At 49.9% G+C, this 16,139-nt stretch overlaps 2 protein-coding genes and 1 non-coding gene across 3 annotated transcripts; 2 read left to right on the top strand and 1 right to left on the bottom strand.

Moving 5' to 3' along the window:
- Positions 1-80: 80 nt before the first annotated feature.
- On the bottom strand, positions 81-5,903 carry BO88DRAFT_413745 (1,3-beta-glucan synthase; the record flags this gene model as incomplete). The annotated part of the gene is made up of 3 exons (XM_025708144.1): positions 81-366; positions 423-5,693; positions 5,770-5,903. 3 exons carry the CDS (start codon positions 5,901-5,903, stop codon positions 81-83), a joined length of 5,691 nt encoding a protein of 1,896 aa, XP_025564531.1.
- A 7,215-nt stretch (positions 5,904-13,118) lies between these two features.
- On the top strand, positions 13,119-13,209 carry BO88DRAFT_t104. Its single transcript has one exon. It is a non-coding gene; the product is annotated as a tRNA-Pro (tRNA).
- Positions 13,210-13,674: 465 nt separating this feature from the next.
- Positions 13,675-15,872, top strand: BO88DRAFT_337060 (SprT family zinc-dependent metalloprotease; the record flags this gene model as incomplete). Its single annotated transcript, XM_025702925.1, has 2 exons — positions 13,675-14,741; positions 14,798-15,872. The coding sequence occupies 2 exons, from the start codon at positions 13,675-13,677 to the stop codon at positions 15,870-15,872; spliced, it is 2,142 nt and encodes a 713-aa protein (XP_025564530.1).
- Positions 15,873-16,139: the final 267 nt, after the last annotated feature.

Genomic DNA, 16,139 nt, shown 5'->3' with positions numbered 1-16,139 from the left:
CAGCTCGTTTCCATGTTCCATTTCCGAAAAAGAAAGACAGGTAAAATGTATTGAAAAACAATTTAGGACAAAAACAACCTCTAAGCAGATGCAGACGCCGCGGACGGGGTCCAGGCGGAGTAACCGACAGGAAGACCATTACCAGTGTAACTGGAGATGGTATCGTTGTTGTCGGTATCCAGGGGCTGCATAAGACTCATGATGTTGAGGTTCACGCTGATGCCTTCATCGCGGGCAACCAGAGGAGCAATGAGAAGGATGAGGAACAGAACCAGCATAGTGAAATACAGGATCGCAAAGCGGACAACTCTTCTCTTGCGGAGCTTAGACTGCTTCAAAGAGTAGATGGGAGGGCGGATTTGACGACTGTTTGAATGTTAGTATAGAGGAAAACATAGGAATGAAGTGGAATCTGAACGTACCTAGGCCTCAGCCAGAAAAGGATGACGGAGTGGAACTTGTCGACGTATGGGATGCAGAGAGCAGGAAGCATGATGAAGAGGATAAGATGGCCCAGGACGAAGTCACCAGAGAAGTATCCGAGCTCGGTAATCTTACAGAGGAATTCTCTGCCAGGCTGGGAAAGCGAGTGCCAGCCCATGTTGTACCATTTTCCGGTCCACCAAGCAATGTTCGACTGGTCATGCTTGAACTCTCTGGTCAGGGCGAGGGAGATGATCAGCTTGTAGATGAAGCGCTGGATTGCAGCGGCAGCGATCATTCCCAGGACCATGCGAGGCCACGACCAGCTCTCGAGGAAGAACATGACTTCGAAGATGACAAGCAGAACGATGACCGCAATGGCGTGTGCAATGGCGGCGAGGACAGCACCGAACTTCTTGCAGCACATGCCGAAGATGGGACCCATACAGCAAGCCATACCGAAGAACATACCTGAGACACCCGCGTTGACACCAATGGGACCGAAAGCGACGATCGCAATACGAACCACGGCATTCGACGCGCGCGCGTTGTCGTTGGAGATACCAGTTCTCGAGTTGATGTAGAGGTAAGGAACCAGAGTTACAGCAACTTGGACGAGAGGAGCAATGATTTCACTGAAGAAAATGTTCGTGAACTTGGCCCTGGGAACATCGCCGGATCCCTTCTCTGAAGGAACACCAAGAAGCTTGCGCTTGTAACCTGTGAGACGGGTACGAGACAGGCGGCAGAAGGCAATCCAGGAGGAAGCATGCGAGCGCGAGTTACCACGAGACAGCCATCTGATGTAATCGCGGTAGTCGATGAAGAAGTCGTGCCAGGCAAACTGGTGGGGGTTGAAGAGGAAGGGTGAAATGCAGAGAGCAAGCAGAGAAACCCAGAACCAGATCAGGGCGGGCGTCCAGACAGTGGATGTCGCGAACAGAAGCATGAGCAGGGAACGAGCACCGGCATAGATTGACGGTCCGGCGAAACGAGAGTACAAGACACCGAATGGGATGCGAGCCGTAGCGAAACCACGCCCAGTACCAATGTAGCGAGCACCACCGAAGGACAAGTTCTGGTGGACAGCGTTGGCATAGATCTGGCAGACGAACACCTCGAACATGAAAGAGAAGGAACCAAAGTGCTTGGCCAAACGAGTAGCCATGCGCCAAAGACCTCTCTCAGTCAGTTCCTGGACAGCCAGGGGAACGAAGGAGATGAAGAACACAATGAAGATGGAGACGACACAGCGGTTCACCCAGCCGATAATGGGAGTGAGATCCGCACAGTAGGTGGGACGCAGAGGGTCAGTGATGGGCAGGTTGGAGTTGTAACGGCAGGTGATAGTCTCATGCTTCAGGGCACCAAGGTTGATCAGGACAATCATGAACATCTGCACAGACAACATGATGAACATGTTGTTGAGATGGAAACCAGGGTGAGCATAGTAGAAGGACAGGAAACGGTCGAGGGGCAGCTGTGTTCCGAGGTAGTAGTACTCTCTGGACAGCATCTGCTCACCCATACCAGTACCAATCTTGGTTGTGAAGTTCAGAATGGAGCCGAAACCCAAATCACGACCCTTACCGCACTGGAAGTACTCGCAGTGCTTGATGCGTCCACCACGGCACAGTGCAGTCATACCAGCATAAATATCCTCGTTCAGGTGGAGACCCTTTTGAGCCTTGGAGATACCACCACGCGTAGTCATGAAGATACCGTTCAGGAAATCAGGGTGACCATAGTGCAGCTTTCCACCAATCTGCGCAAGAGTACGAGCAAACAGGGTACCGAACGTCTGTTCCTTACTGGCAGCAACGTCACCAAGAACACCAACATTCTCGGAGAAAATGTATTCACGAGCACCGAGAATGGCGACGGGGGGCTCAGCCTCGGAGGCAATACCAGGGGTGTAGGGCGAGACATTGTCAGTGGTAAGTTCTTCGAACTCAGCCAGAACACTACGGATCTTGAGACACTCCTCCAGGTAGTTATCCTGGTTAGCGTCAATGACCTGGATGTATTCACCGCGGTAGAAGATGATAGAGTGGTTCTGGTTATCGGACTTGCCATCACCGAGGATAGGGTTTCCGGAGAGCTGGATTCGGAACTTGGGCTTGCGCATTCCGTTGTCAAGGAGCTCGCAGTGTCCATCAATCAAAGCCGAGTACAAGCGGGGCTCCTCACCCTCGTTAGCTGGCGGCTCCTCGTCAAGGTAAGCGATCTGGAGATCAGGGTAGGCACGCAGAAGGAACTCGGTGTTTTCACGCTCTTCCTTGTTGAACTTGGCATAACGCTGCATGGAGACGCAGATCTTGAACTTGCGACGAGCCATCCTCTCAAGTTCACGTTCGAGCTTCTCGGAGTTACCACCAAACATCTGGACAACCTCGGGGTTCTCAACGCGGTAAAGCAGCTTGATAGCCCTGCTGTAGTTCATGAAACCGGAAATGGTTCTGTACAGGGTCTGAGAGCGAAGGGAGGACCAGATACGGGTACGGAGCGTGTATTCGGGAGCAGCAGACTTGAAACCGATGCAGTAGAAGGGAAGGTCATCAATCTTGCTCTTCTGCGCATCCTTCTCATTCTTCTCAGGTTCGCCGTTGAATTGCGAGGTCTCATCAGCCAGAATCTTGGTGTCCTTGACGAAGCAGTCCCACTCGTGGGGATGAAGCTGTTTCAGGTATTCCAGCAGAGTAACACGAGAGTACGGCTCATCCTCACGGATAATTTCACGCAGCGACAGCAGGATCTTCTCGCCGTAGTGGGGGATAAGGACGGTGAAAGTGGGCATGTTGTCAACCGGGAGAGGCTCAGGCATGGGAGTAGCGACAGACTGGGCAAAGAAGGAGATACGACGTTCAGCCTCACTACCTGCGGGGAAGAACTCAGTCTTGAAGGACTGATCTTCCTGGGAAACGAAGAAGGTAGGAGCCCGCAGCGTACGCTTGCCCTCTTGTTCGGAGGGAACCTGGTGGTAAAGCAACTTCTGGACGTGATCAATAGCCAGCAAATGCTCACGGTACATGGAGATGATGATGGCGTTCCAAACTTGGGAGATGAGCACCTTGGGCTTGTACTTGATCTCCATGTCGGTCGTAGCCAACACCTTGGAGTAGATACGCTTCGGTAGGCGAGAGAAGATATTTCTCCAGGGCGACCAGATGGAGACACCGAGGTAGAAGGACCGCGCCACCGAGAAGATGGTGTTACAAATGACGTACCACAAGTAACTATCCAGGAAGAAGAGAGTCAAGTCCATGAACATCATCAGACCGAGAAGGATCTGAGGCTGAGCGTGGCAAAGCACGTTGGGGATGTAGGTCACACCAGCACACTGATGGATACGCATCGGGGACAAGATGCGCATGGGATCCTTCAATGACAAGGTCAGGAAGAAGTAGGACTCGACCAGCTTCGCACCAAAAACACAGATCCACAGACCATAGGACATCCACATGTCATTGCCATTCAAGCGTGGGTAGCTCGCTGTGAATGTTTGACTGGCCACATATTGACGGCCGTGCTTCTTCAGGTAACTGCCAAACAGACCTCCAAGAGGCATGACGGAGAAGAAGAAGAACGTGGCCAGAGCAATGAAGAAGTGGACGATACCAATGATCAGGCAAATTGTCTCACTGAGAACGTTGTTGAAGCCGAAGACCACAACACCAGGAGCAAGATTGACAATGAAGACGGCAATGAGGAACATTAGACGCTTGCTGAGATGCTGAGCACCTGCCCACCGGCGAGGCACATACATCCACTCACAGAGCGTTGCGCAGATCTGAATGAAACCAACCAGGGCACCACCAAAACCGACAGCAGACCAATACTTTGAACCAGCGGGCTTATTGTCCAGCTGCTGCTGGTAGTTCTTGGTGTACAGGGTGGGAGCGTTGTAAGCAGTGAAGAACCAGAAAGCACCCAGGTGAATTACCCAGATACGGTTGAAGTTGGTGATCATGTGGAACCAAGACCGAGTCTCTCTGTACGTCTTGAAGAATGCTTTCTTCCAGTCGACGTCCTTCAACTTGGTCCATCTTTCAGCCGGGGGAACATCAACCAGACGAGTCTTATCCTCAAATGAGATGCGCTCGATACCCTCGGGGTACCAGAAAAGCTGGTTCATATCATCGTATCCGATGATCTTTTCGTGATCACGCTCGCGGCGGACATACTTGCCATCCGAGATTTCATAACCCTGGTCACGGCAGAACTGGTAGAGGGGGGTGATGATCTCATTCAGGTAAGTGAATTCCTCCACCGGCTCGACCCGGCTCTGGCACTCGGGGGAGCTGTAGTAATCGTCGGCGCACTTGAAGATGAAGCAAATGCACTCAGGCATGTAGCGGACCTGGTTAGCTTCACCCCAGCACAGCATGTACAGAGCCAGCTGGCGCACACGATCATGCGGGGACATGCGGTTCATGCGTGTCTTCCACCTGTAAACAGCAGCTTCCAGGCTGTTGTCACCCTCCATGGCCTCGAGGTTCTCCTCGACGTTTTCAGGGTTCTGCTGTGCTGCGGCCTTGGCCGCTTTGCGAGCCTTCCTGGTCTTCCGGTCTGCTTTGCCCAGCTTCATGTTGGCGAATCCCACGGCATCGTCCAAATCCAGGTGGGCAGCGAAGTACCAACGGCGGTAGTTGGCATTGTCACCACCAATGTAGTCTGCGTGCAGAGACAGGAGGGCTTGGTTGGGCGTCATTCTGGAGGCCCGAGAGTCCAGCTGTGTCATCAGGTGGTCGTACATGTTGCGCATGCTGTCCCTCTGGAAACCGAATTTGTTGACCAGGTCAATGAAGATATCTTCGATCTCCTCTTTGGAAACGGGAACCTGGCCATCTGATGCCCAGGCTGGGTATGGCTCCCGAGAACGCGGTCCACCAGGAAGGGCGTTTCCGTAGTCCATGCCGTATACGGGTGTCGAGGCGCCAGATGATCGGTTGGCGCCATACGAGACCTGCGAAGATGGCGGGCGGTATCCGTTGTATCCACGACCAGCGTACTGGCTGTCGGCATAACTGTTGTAACGTTCGTCTCCACGGCCATAGTAATCCATATCCGCAGCTCGAGCAGTTTCCGACCTCATGGTGAAATCGCTAAAGGTCTCCGAATCCTCCTCAGAATCTCCACGGCGTCTTCCACGGGGTGCACCATTTCCTTGGTCATAGTACTGGTCACCGTAGTAGTCATCCTGGTGACCAGCATCGTAGTAACCACCCTCTTGGCCATATGCCTGACCTCCTTCTGCGTTGTAGTAGTTGCTGTTCGAGGGACAAACAATGGTCAATCAACTGCACATTCTGGGTACCGACTGTTGCATATAATGGGGAGACATACCCTCTATCATAATAGCTGTCACCATAATCGTTAGGATCGTAATAAGCCTGGCCATGTTCGTCCTGGTAGTACGCATCGCCATGCTCCTGATGGCCGTAGCCATCTTCGTAATGCCCTGCTGGATAGCCTGACATGTTGGATAGCCACAATCACCGAGCCGTGTAATAGCTTCTTCTAAACCATGAGTATCAATAAGGCCTTATCTGGGGGGTTGGAGAATGGCGGTTGGTATCAAGATCCTGCAACTTACATCAACAGTGGCCCATTAAAAATTACTCTGATCCAATTTTCAGTGATAGAAGCATAAACAGATAACACTTCTGGCGCAATGGGATATGTATGTTCAGAACGCGTCGAAGATTGACTTTTGATGTTGTCGCAGCGTTCTTTTTCCTCTGAAGGCACCAGTGCCGGAGTGTGTTTCAAGGGTGTGTAAAACTAAACAACAATCTCAACTCGAAACGATCGTCTGCTTATTTTTCTGTTGCTCGTAGGTCGACTTCCAGGGCGGGGCCGGATGGTCGTCGCTGGAGGGACGTTTGATAAACGAATGGAAGGGTGAAGCGAAGTAAAGAACAAAACACGACTAGGGGGAGGGTCAAAAGCAAAAGCCTCCCGACTGCCGCTGGCTGAACCTGTCTCAGCCAAGAAAGGCCTCCCTCTTCTTTCCTCAAACGAAAGCAAGAAAGAAGGAAGGGAGGGATGAGGAGGTCGCTAGTGTTGCAAAAGATGAGTCGAGGGAAACGAAGTGTCGACGAAAAAAAGAGCGAACAGGAACCGAAAGGAAAAAGAGGTCGAAGATCAAAAGAACGAAAGAAGGAAGGAAGGAACTAAGAGACGGACGGGGAGGGAGGAGGAGGCTTGAGTTGGACGGTAAGTGGTGAAAAGGGAATTGATTGACCACCCAAGCAGGGAAGATAGGACTGGCGCTACTCCCTAGTAGGACCTGGGAAGAAGGGGAGAGGGGGGGCGGCGCTGGTGGTTATTTTGGGATCTGGATCTGCTAATTTACTTGCGCGCCCAGTCCTGTACCTGTATGCGATACTGGATTATTCCTAAAAAGGTCCGGATGGTGTAAATATGGTAAGCAGACGGGTGCCCCTGCAGCCTATCACATCCCGATTCACCCTCCCCATTCATCCCACCTGCACCGGGCGGGGGTTACCATCGGTATTACCGCACGCAGTACCAAAACGCGCGTATTGTTACCCACTTTTTTCGCCGTCCAACTAACTCTTGTCCACAACAACCACAACAAGCCCCCCCCGACGCCTCAGCCCTCACCATTTCTGGCCTGGAGATTCTTTGACTGTCGGTCGAATGAAGTGCGGATTACTTGGCAGGGTCCTCGGTGATTGGCTTACTGCCGCCTGAGGTGGCTCATGCTGCCTACCAAACTGACCTACCAGATGTCTTGTCAAGGATTCGAGGTGCCTCAGATACCATGGATAATGGGCCACACAAGCTGGAGTCGTTATTTACTTTTTAGTAACGTGGAAAATCTACGTATCTTCCCCCCTCTGTTTTCAGTTATCCCCTTACCCTTTTTTCTTTCTTTTTTCTGGGCCATGACTCCATCTTCCAATATATGATATCAATCAAGATAGTCAATGGTGTAATTATTACCCACCCTTAGGGGGGGCGAACATCCCTTCCTCTTTCTCAATTCTGGAAACAGTGACAGCTCGAGGCTCTAGGTAGGAGAAGGTTAAGCGGCGTGAGTTCCGGCACAACAGGATGGCCAGACGGCGTTGGTCCCGGAATCCATGGGAATCAAGACGGCCCCTGAAGCCCCGACCCACCGCCAGGTAATGCAGATGGCGCAATGAAACTGTATCCATACGGTATGGTGTCTTTTGGTGTATCATCGTGACAGCAATTTACCACAGTTGTGTTCATGTTGCTTCCGAACGGCATGCAGGGATAATCTTTCTCATTCTTGAAGCCTGAAGACTGTCTCTCAACAACCGCCGCAGATATGGTCGTGGCCAGGGTAAAAAATGCGTCGCTATGCAGTCTATGGCGGTTGTTACCATCATGCTCTTGTTTATTTATGTTCATGGAGTACTGTGAACCCCTCAAGGAGGAGGGGATGTTTGGTTCAACTGCTTTTTTCGGGCACTGCTTCGTTCCTGATCCAAGACCTGGCACCCACGGTTGCCCTGTTGTATCTGGTGTGTCAGCATAATCACCTCGTCGCCGTAACAAGGTATCTCAATAAACTACCCCATATTTAATGCCAATGTAAGCATTACTTGCTGGGGAAAATATTCTGTAGACCATCCATACAGGGCTTTTACATCCGTCAGGCGGTAGTCACTCAGCGGAGGTATTATCGGATGCTCAGGAACTCCGTACATACATCCACGCTGCAGTTTCATTCTCAATCGAGCGTGAAGACTTTGCACAACTGATTTTCCATATGCATCTATTATTCGCCGCTTGAATTTGCTACACACTGACAGTACGTAACCTGGTAGTTCGAAAACAAACAAGTAGCGTCAGTCGATTTGCCACGGTGGAAAGCTATATTCACTGCTAGCCACTTGAGAAGCTCCTCCGAACCATAACCGCTGATTAAGGTACTAGGTAGGTAGGTAACATTTCCATTTTCACATTTTTCCAATTATATCTTTCCCCCCTTGCCACCAATAGTTCATACTCGGCGGCTATCTCACATTGACGGCTAATCGGCCCTACAAAGTAGTACTAGAGGACGGGGTCCTCCGTCCAACTATCAAATCAAGTGTGCTATTCTTATGGTTGACCCCGATGAACCCGCCTCGCGAGGGTGGATGCAAACGGGTACTACTTTCACAGAGAGGGTAGATCAAACTTTATATGGAGTGGAAGAAATAAGACGCATGACATGGTGGCTTTATCGGAGGTGGCAATACGATCTCTTGGGTTACTCAAACTGGGCGGATGTTCATTCAAGGTTAATGGGATGCATCTCCAATAGCAGAGGTCTTGCAGGAATGCAGAGTATGGGGTTATGCAGTGGATTGTTTTCCATTCCTGAGGACAATAAACAACAATAGGAAGAGAAGCCATGCCATACTTGTTGTCCCAGCCACAAGAAACCATTTCATCCCCATATGAAGTAGTAGTAGTTGAGTATGCCGGGTGGTTCCGCTCGTTAATTTGGATTATGGACAGGACAGGTCCTGGGAGGACAAGGTAAATCCCTAGTTGACCTGGCCCTTGGGGATTTGGGTGCCTTGAGTCATGGATCCCAATATTAAAGTAGATTTGATTTATCCACCTGACGATGATAGACCCCCGATGCCTTCTTTTGCTTTCTTCTGCTTGTCTGATCGATGAGATCCCGTCAGCAGCGAAATTGCGGTACTGTCAATTCACACAAGACCCGTATGAACAAACACATGGGAAGAATTGAAAGTTACCTTACACGGAATACCTGTCAGCCACTTTACCTGCATGATAAACTGCGTAACGCAACTCAGCAAACCATGCGTTGACACCACATAAGCAAGTGACCCGTTTTTTTCCCAGATAATAATGTAAGCATTAAACCACTAATATTGAAGTGTTCGAGGCAAGCGAACCCCCCACCTACACATTAGACCCAACTTTGAGCCTTGGTAGACTTGGGTGATTTCTTGCTTTTCTTTCGGTGCCTTCTTTGCTTCCTTGAAGGACTTCCGACAATATCTTGTCTCTGATTGGCAAGCTAAGGTTATCTTTGGGCCTTCCCGGATATCGTAAGAGATAATCAGGCTAGATGATCGACAAGGACAATGTGGTCTGCCTTCTTCCCAGCCTTTTTTCTCACTACACTGCGGGAAGGCTGGGAGGGCAAAGCGGTGGGTACACGCTAAGTGCTTAGCAGCCGACTACTGTATCTGCTTCATCTTAGACATTTTTCTTTCGCTTGTCGCCGGGAAAGCTGTGCTCCGGGCGGTGTTAAGAGGGGAAGGGTTCTAGAAGGATAGACTGGTCTCTTGTGTGGGAATGATTGCTGAACGTGAAGTTTGTGCATCCACCGAGTTATCTAGTATCTACGGGTGTACACGCAACATGTCAATACTTGAACAATAGAGTCGGCTCCCAAATTAGATTCGGGCGAACATCACCCCAGAAAGGCAAATTTTTCTTCTTAAGTCTTTTTCCGCCATAATGCAGGTCAAAAGCATGCACTTCTGAAAATTGTTTCCGAAATCTGTCGGTGACATGAATATACACTGCACCGAGATCGAAGGGCAACCAAGCAACCCTCGGAGCCATGGTTCCGGCTAACGCTGCACCACCGGTTGAAGTTCTCACAATATGTGTGTCTCATTTATTTTGCTAAGGTGTTCCCTGGTTCTCTTCTCATGTGGATATATTGTCTACGTTTATAGATCATGAATTGACTTTTTGGTATTTCTATAACAAATTGAACCTCCGCTATAGACATTACTTTTGATACAGATTGAAAATAGTTTCCGGACATGCTATTCCGGTGAACCATAGACCAGCTTCCCTATATATAATTAAATCTCTGCCCTTGCAGGTAGGGATCAGGAACACGGTCTTTCTCCGAACCCCTCGAGTGTACTTCTATTCTAAGTAAACGCAACGCCAAAGTACAATGGAAGAATGATTGAATGTGGTCAATAAACCTGTGAAAACCCCAATTGACAAATATCAAAGCACCACCATGCAAACGAGTGAGCCTGACATCTCCATAAGACCATAGCGTCTCTCAGGCACAGCCATGCGATTGGCATTCAACGGATATTACTTGCTTGTGCTGCATATTTTAATTGACTTTCTAAGCCATGCAATGATGGAGGTCGGTGAACCGCCAGGATCCCAGCCGTTCAACCTCAGTGCAGCCAACAAATGCAACGATTGATCCATCCATCTTACTCTGTAATAATCAACTACTGTGCTTACTGTGGAGTAGTTAACTTACTGTGTAGGATCAGGACACCTTTCCAATACAGGTTTCATAAAATGGAGATAAAAAACCGAAACCAATCCCTAAACAGCAATTCAGTGGGACTGGGACATGCGCGACCGGGGAACCGTCCAATCGGACCCGTCCGCCCGACAAAAGGGCCAACGGGTGGCGATTTCCTTAACGCCGGACAACACTCAACTGGCTGAAAGGGCCCGGACTGGTCCAAAAGAAACGACGACGTGGAACTCTTGTCTGGGAAGAGAGAAAAAGGGGGTGTGCGGTTTCAGGTTCCATTTGGCCCGACCTAGAACACACCCCGGCACCACCAGGGCACCATTATTATCATCCTCCATTAATCGTGCCAATCAGCATATTGATTTGGATTCCCCTTTCGTTCTTACAAACTAAACACATCTGGTTTTGTAACTTGGTATCTTTTGTTTCGATTTAACTTACACCGCTTGGTTTCTGTTAGCCGATGGGGTAACTAACTAACTATCAAGTACGTAGTTCTAGGGTTGGGTTATTATTATCTTCTGGCTCGTTAATTATTAATGATCGCTAATGGACTCCTTATCCGCCTCGCTACTCCGTACTAAGATAGATACTTACTAGATACTATCTATATCAATCATTCAATAATTTTGGCTGAACAGGGGGAGTCTCGACTGTCGGGAACCGAGTAGATACTCGGTATCTCCTGAATAATCATGAATTGACTCTGCCAACGGAAAAAGAAGCGATCATCATTATGCACTGCACGGTCGGTCATCTGCATAACTAATAACTGTGCTAATGTAGAGAGTGTGTGGGAGAGACTGGGAGGAGGTTGGCCATCGCCATCCTATCTGTCCCGTGCTGTCCTGCCACCGACGGTCTCAGTAGGTACAGATGTTAGCAGCCTAGCATCGCCACACCGATATACCACGCTAACCATGTACATCTGCAACTCGATTTCTTGAAACTCGAGATCGGCATGTGTCGAAGCAACATCGGGATCCAGAAGCACGGCAAGTCAAAAAGTTTGTTTGGCTGGGAGTGGGGTGATTAGCAACCTTGCTTGCGCACAGTTGTTCTGTCTGTCTGTCTGATCTGCATGGGTGAAGATGTTTCTCTCCGCATTCGGTTGTTCCAAGTTATCAAGATGCAGTGTTGTGTAGCTACGCAACTCCCTCTGCAGTTATGGAGTATCTGTGGCTCTTCTGGGTGGTATGATATGCATCTGCGTTTGGTTGGTTCGGTTGCGTTGCACGGTGGTGGCAACGGTATCCCCAAAGCTTGTTCTCATGTACACTGTAGGCAGTGAACGGGTTCTGCGTTGGACTGTGCGATGCTGCTGTGGGCGACTTTCTGCTTGGTGTCTAAGACCTGATGGTTGTAGTGTGACGTGAGTTCTTGTGCATGTGGGTGGGTTGTCTCAGTCCGTCTGCTTTGGTTTGTTCGATATCTCTCGTGTGCCATTTGATGTGGTTGTGCTTGGGCTGGCTGGGTTATACCGGTGGGTGTGATGGCTTTGAGTCGCCACACGTTAGTCGTATCGGGTATATGCTTGGGAGCTTGATATGCCCTTTGGTTGATTGTGTAGTTCTCCGACCATCAGTGCTGTGGCTGGTGAGAGTACTACATGCTCTGAATCCCGATGATATATAGTGGTACTATGCCCGTGGGTATATGGTACATGCAAGCCAACCACCCCAGACTTTGCTGTGAAGTTCTTCGGTGATTGACACTGCCTTCAGCTATGTTCTGTCGGCTGAAACGGGAGCTACTGGTAGTATATACTCATAAGCTGTTATTCTCTGCCATGCCCATCGGTCCTGCCATGGTCGTTTGTTCAACCCTATAGACTCGGGACGTCCGATCTGTATCCCTGCTCCCCGCTTCTGAATCCCTAATTCACCGCATCTATGATGTCCATAGTGATATCATTGTTTGTCCTGGTGACCAATGTTTCACATGTCTAGTAGGTTCATGCCTGTTGCTCTTGCCGTAAGACGGGGTTGTTATCCACGGCCGGAAAACCGTGACTGATCAGTATTGTATCCGTATGCCAGTCACCCCTAGGCTTGTTGCCACTAATATCCCTTTTATGACACCCCCGGACACTACTACTATGATATAGCTACCTGCTTCGGTAGCGGGTGTGTGCCGGTCTGTCGTATGTATGATGGCTCATATAAAAGGATTATGTATATATTCTGAGGGCTACACTTACTCTTCCCATATCAACAAACAACACGTAGCAACGTGCTAGGATTCGCCCATAGCATGAATAGGACTGTTAATTAGCAGGGAGATAGACACGCCAATCAGTCAGCCATATGAACCATGGACAACCGGTCTACATAAGCCGCAGACAGACCTACGGCATTGCTGTTCATGGCCTACAAGACATGTCCAGGCTGATAAATCAAGAAGTTGAGGCCTAAACATATAACAAGCCCGGGTGGTCTAGTGGTATGATTCTCGCTTAGGGATACAAACCCAAGCATATCTGCGAGAGGTCCCGCGTTCGATCCGCGGCTCGGGCCTTGTCTTCATATTTTTGATGATATTTTTTCTTTCTCATCCCTCATGTCGGCATCATTTTGTATTGATAGGAACTTGAATCTGCGTTCTGAGACGAATAAACTTCCCGACTCTCGATGATAACATCGGGTTACGTACACCATGGAACTTTAAAGCCAAAGGCTGCCACCAGACCATCCCGTGGTAGGCGAACCAGTACCGAGGTTGCCGTGCCAACCACGTCTCCTCGCCCATCCATCAACATTATCTAGACCACCTGCATAGATATATCCAGCACCAGCTCACACGCAGGTACACCACACCTACATCTGCAAGTCCGCAGACACCACATACACCGAGCACCGGCATTACAGCAAGTGCATTCTGACATCTCACTTCCTGTCCTGCAGGAGTGGGAGGAGGAAGAGGAGCTCTTGATCTGTCCCACCATCACCAGCAGGCGCACCGCACGAGAAGACAAGACCACTATGGCTCGACTCAACCCATCCAGTCCCACGAAGCCAGCAAAGCTCCAAGAGCGCCGAACACCTCCACGGCAGAGGACTCTCAATCGTACAGCGACTATCAAGCGCGACACCAGAGATAACAAATACCCGGCAACAGCAAAGACCAAGACAGTAGAACATTGGGCCGCCGCCGAGACATGGACAAAGAGCCGATACTCCGCGACAACGCCAGCGATCGAAGAGTCATCACAGAGGAAGAATAATAACAGACTACAAAGATCGGGAACTGTCTCCAGTGGGGTATTCGATATCTTCTCGGACAATGGAGATGAGCAGAGTGAAACGGAGGAGAGCAGTTTGTCGTCTACTCGGTCTTTGATTTCGAATGAGGGACGCACTGCGGATCCTTTGAAGCTCTCGCAGGTCAATTCTTTGTTGCTTCCATTGTCGCAGCAGTCGCGGAATAATAGACCGCCGCGTAAGTCGGTCGGGTATAACTATGACAAGGAAAATGATCCGATTGATGATGAGGCAGAAGAGGCTGATGAGAATTCCGGGCTCTCGAGGAACTCGTCTACTGCTTCGAACAGGGCGCCTACACGTAATACGAACAGAGGTTTACAGCCGCGGGGCAGGTCCAGGACGAGGTATATGGGATACCGTCGAGAGGAGACGGAGTCGGAGGGCGAAGAAAGCGAAGATGATAATGGCTTTGACTCACTGGACGATTTCATTGTCAGCGACAATGAAGATATCAGCTATCATGAGACGTCCGACGATGAAAGCCTCGAAGAAGAACAAGAAGAGAAACAGCCAACCCCTTCGCCGCCTAGGACTAGAAAGAGACTGCTTAGAGGGAGACGACCCCGTCCAGAAATAGAGCCAGAGACAACACCTCAGGATTCTCCGCGTGAAAGCCTTCACTTGGAGCCTTCGCTGCCTGCTACGATAACAATGGAGGTTCCCAAGCTCGAGGCAAAACCCAAGAGGCTGTTTCAAAGCGAGCTCGAAATATCCGAGAAGCTGAACAAGCTGAAGCTGGACAATAAAGACATAGAGCCTAAACAGGAAGAGAAAAACACTTATGAGTGAGTTTAGATGGAGACCCCCAGCCACCCATATATGTATTAACACCAAGCAGCAGTATCGAGGAAATAGACGCCCCCACCAAGAAGCTCCCATCAAGGAGCAGTGTTAAACTAGAGACGCCCCCATCTAGTCCAACAAAGGGACGCAGTCTACGATCTCCAACCAAGCAGAAGGCCCACATCCCACCAACACCACACCGAGAGAGCGTCGACGCATTCTGGAGCCAGGAAAACACCAACAACTGGATCGACCAGCACTCTCCGTGCAAGATCGACGACCTACTGCGCGAATTCGACGACTCGGACTCGGATGATGAATTCAGTGACAGGGATACTTTGCCCAAGACCGTAACACCGAAGACCAAAACCAAGTCCTCAGCAAAAACACCCAGCAAGACAGCTATGAAGAAGGCCGAAGCGGAGCAGAGAAAGCTCGAGCGGGAGCGTGCAAAGGCATTCATAGAGAACAGACAAGCCATGGCCGAGAAATTCTTCAGAGTCCTCGACGATACCGTGACTGACGGCCGACTCTCAAGAATGACCGCCTCGACAGGAGGCGTGATCATCGAATGGAAAAAGCGACTCCAAACGACCGCCGGTCGAGCATCCTGGAAATGTGTTACCCCATCACCGAAGAAGGGAGGAGACCCGGCCATGCCACCTCAGCATTATGCCACCATCGAGCTTGCAGCGAAAGTCGTCGACTGCGAAGAGCGGATTATCAAGACGGTCGCGCACGAGTTCTGTCATTTGGCGAACTACATGATCTCAGGCGTGCATGATAACCCCCACGGCACTAGCTTCAAGGCATGGGCCAGCAAGTGCAAGGAAGCAATGAAGAGCCATCCTGTCTACGGTGGGAAAGTCGAGATTTCGATCAAACATGACTACGCCATCGACTATAAGTACGTCTGGCGCTGCGTGCACTGTAACTTGGACTACGGGCGTCACTCGAAAAGCATCGATCCCAAGAGACATCGGTGCCGGTGCCAGGGCATCTTGCAACAGATTCAACCTAAGGTGAGGAATGTGTCGCCGTTGAAGAAGTCGGTGAACGCGCCAGCCCCAAGCGTCAGGGGACTGTTGAATGAGGTGGGCCGCGTGTTGAATGAGACGCAGAGGCAGACTTAGTTAAAGATACTTGTGAAGATGGACTGGGGGATGATGATCTAGTAGGTATAATATTTGATGTATGTCATGACTGACGGTTGAATGTCTTGTTATTAGCGATCATGTACATACATACAGCTTGTTGTTTCGTTCTTCTGTTTTTTTTCTAGGTGTACAAACAGACAATCAATATACATACACCGAACACTTATATGTTAGTTTAGTGGGTAATCCTTCGATATTATCTAGAATTATCTATCTAAGTACCTACCTAGCACGCACACATAA

The sequence above is a fragment of the Aspergillus vadensis genome, assembly GCF_003184925.1.
Source record: "Aspergillus vadensis CBS 113365 unplaced genomic scaffold BO88scaffold_7, whole genome shotgun sequence".
Lineage (NCBI taxonomy): Eukaryota > Fungi > Ascomycota > Eurotiomycetes > Eurotiales > Aspergillaceae > Aspergillus > Aspergillus vadensis.
Note: the sequence above shows the minus strand (reverse complement) of the source record. Positions and strands in the feature narration are given on the sequence as shown.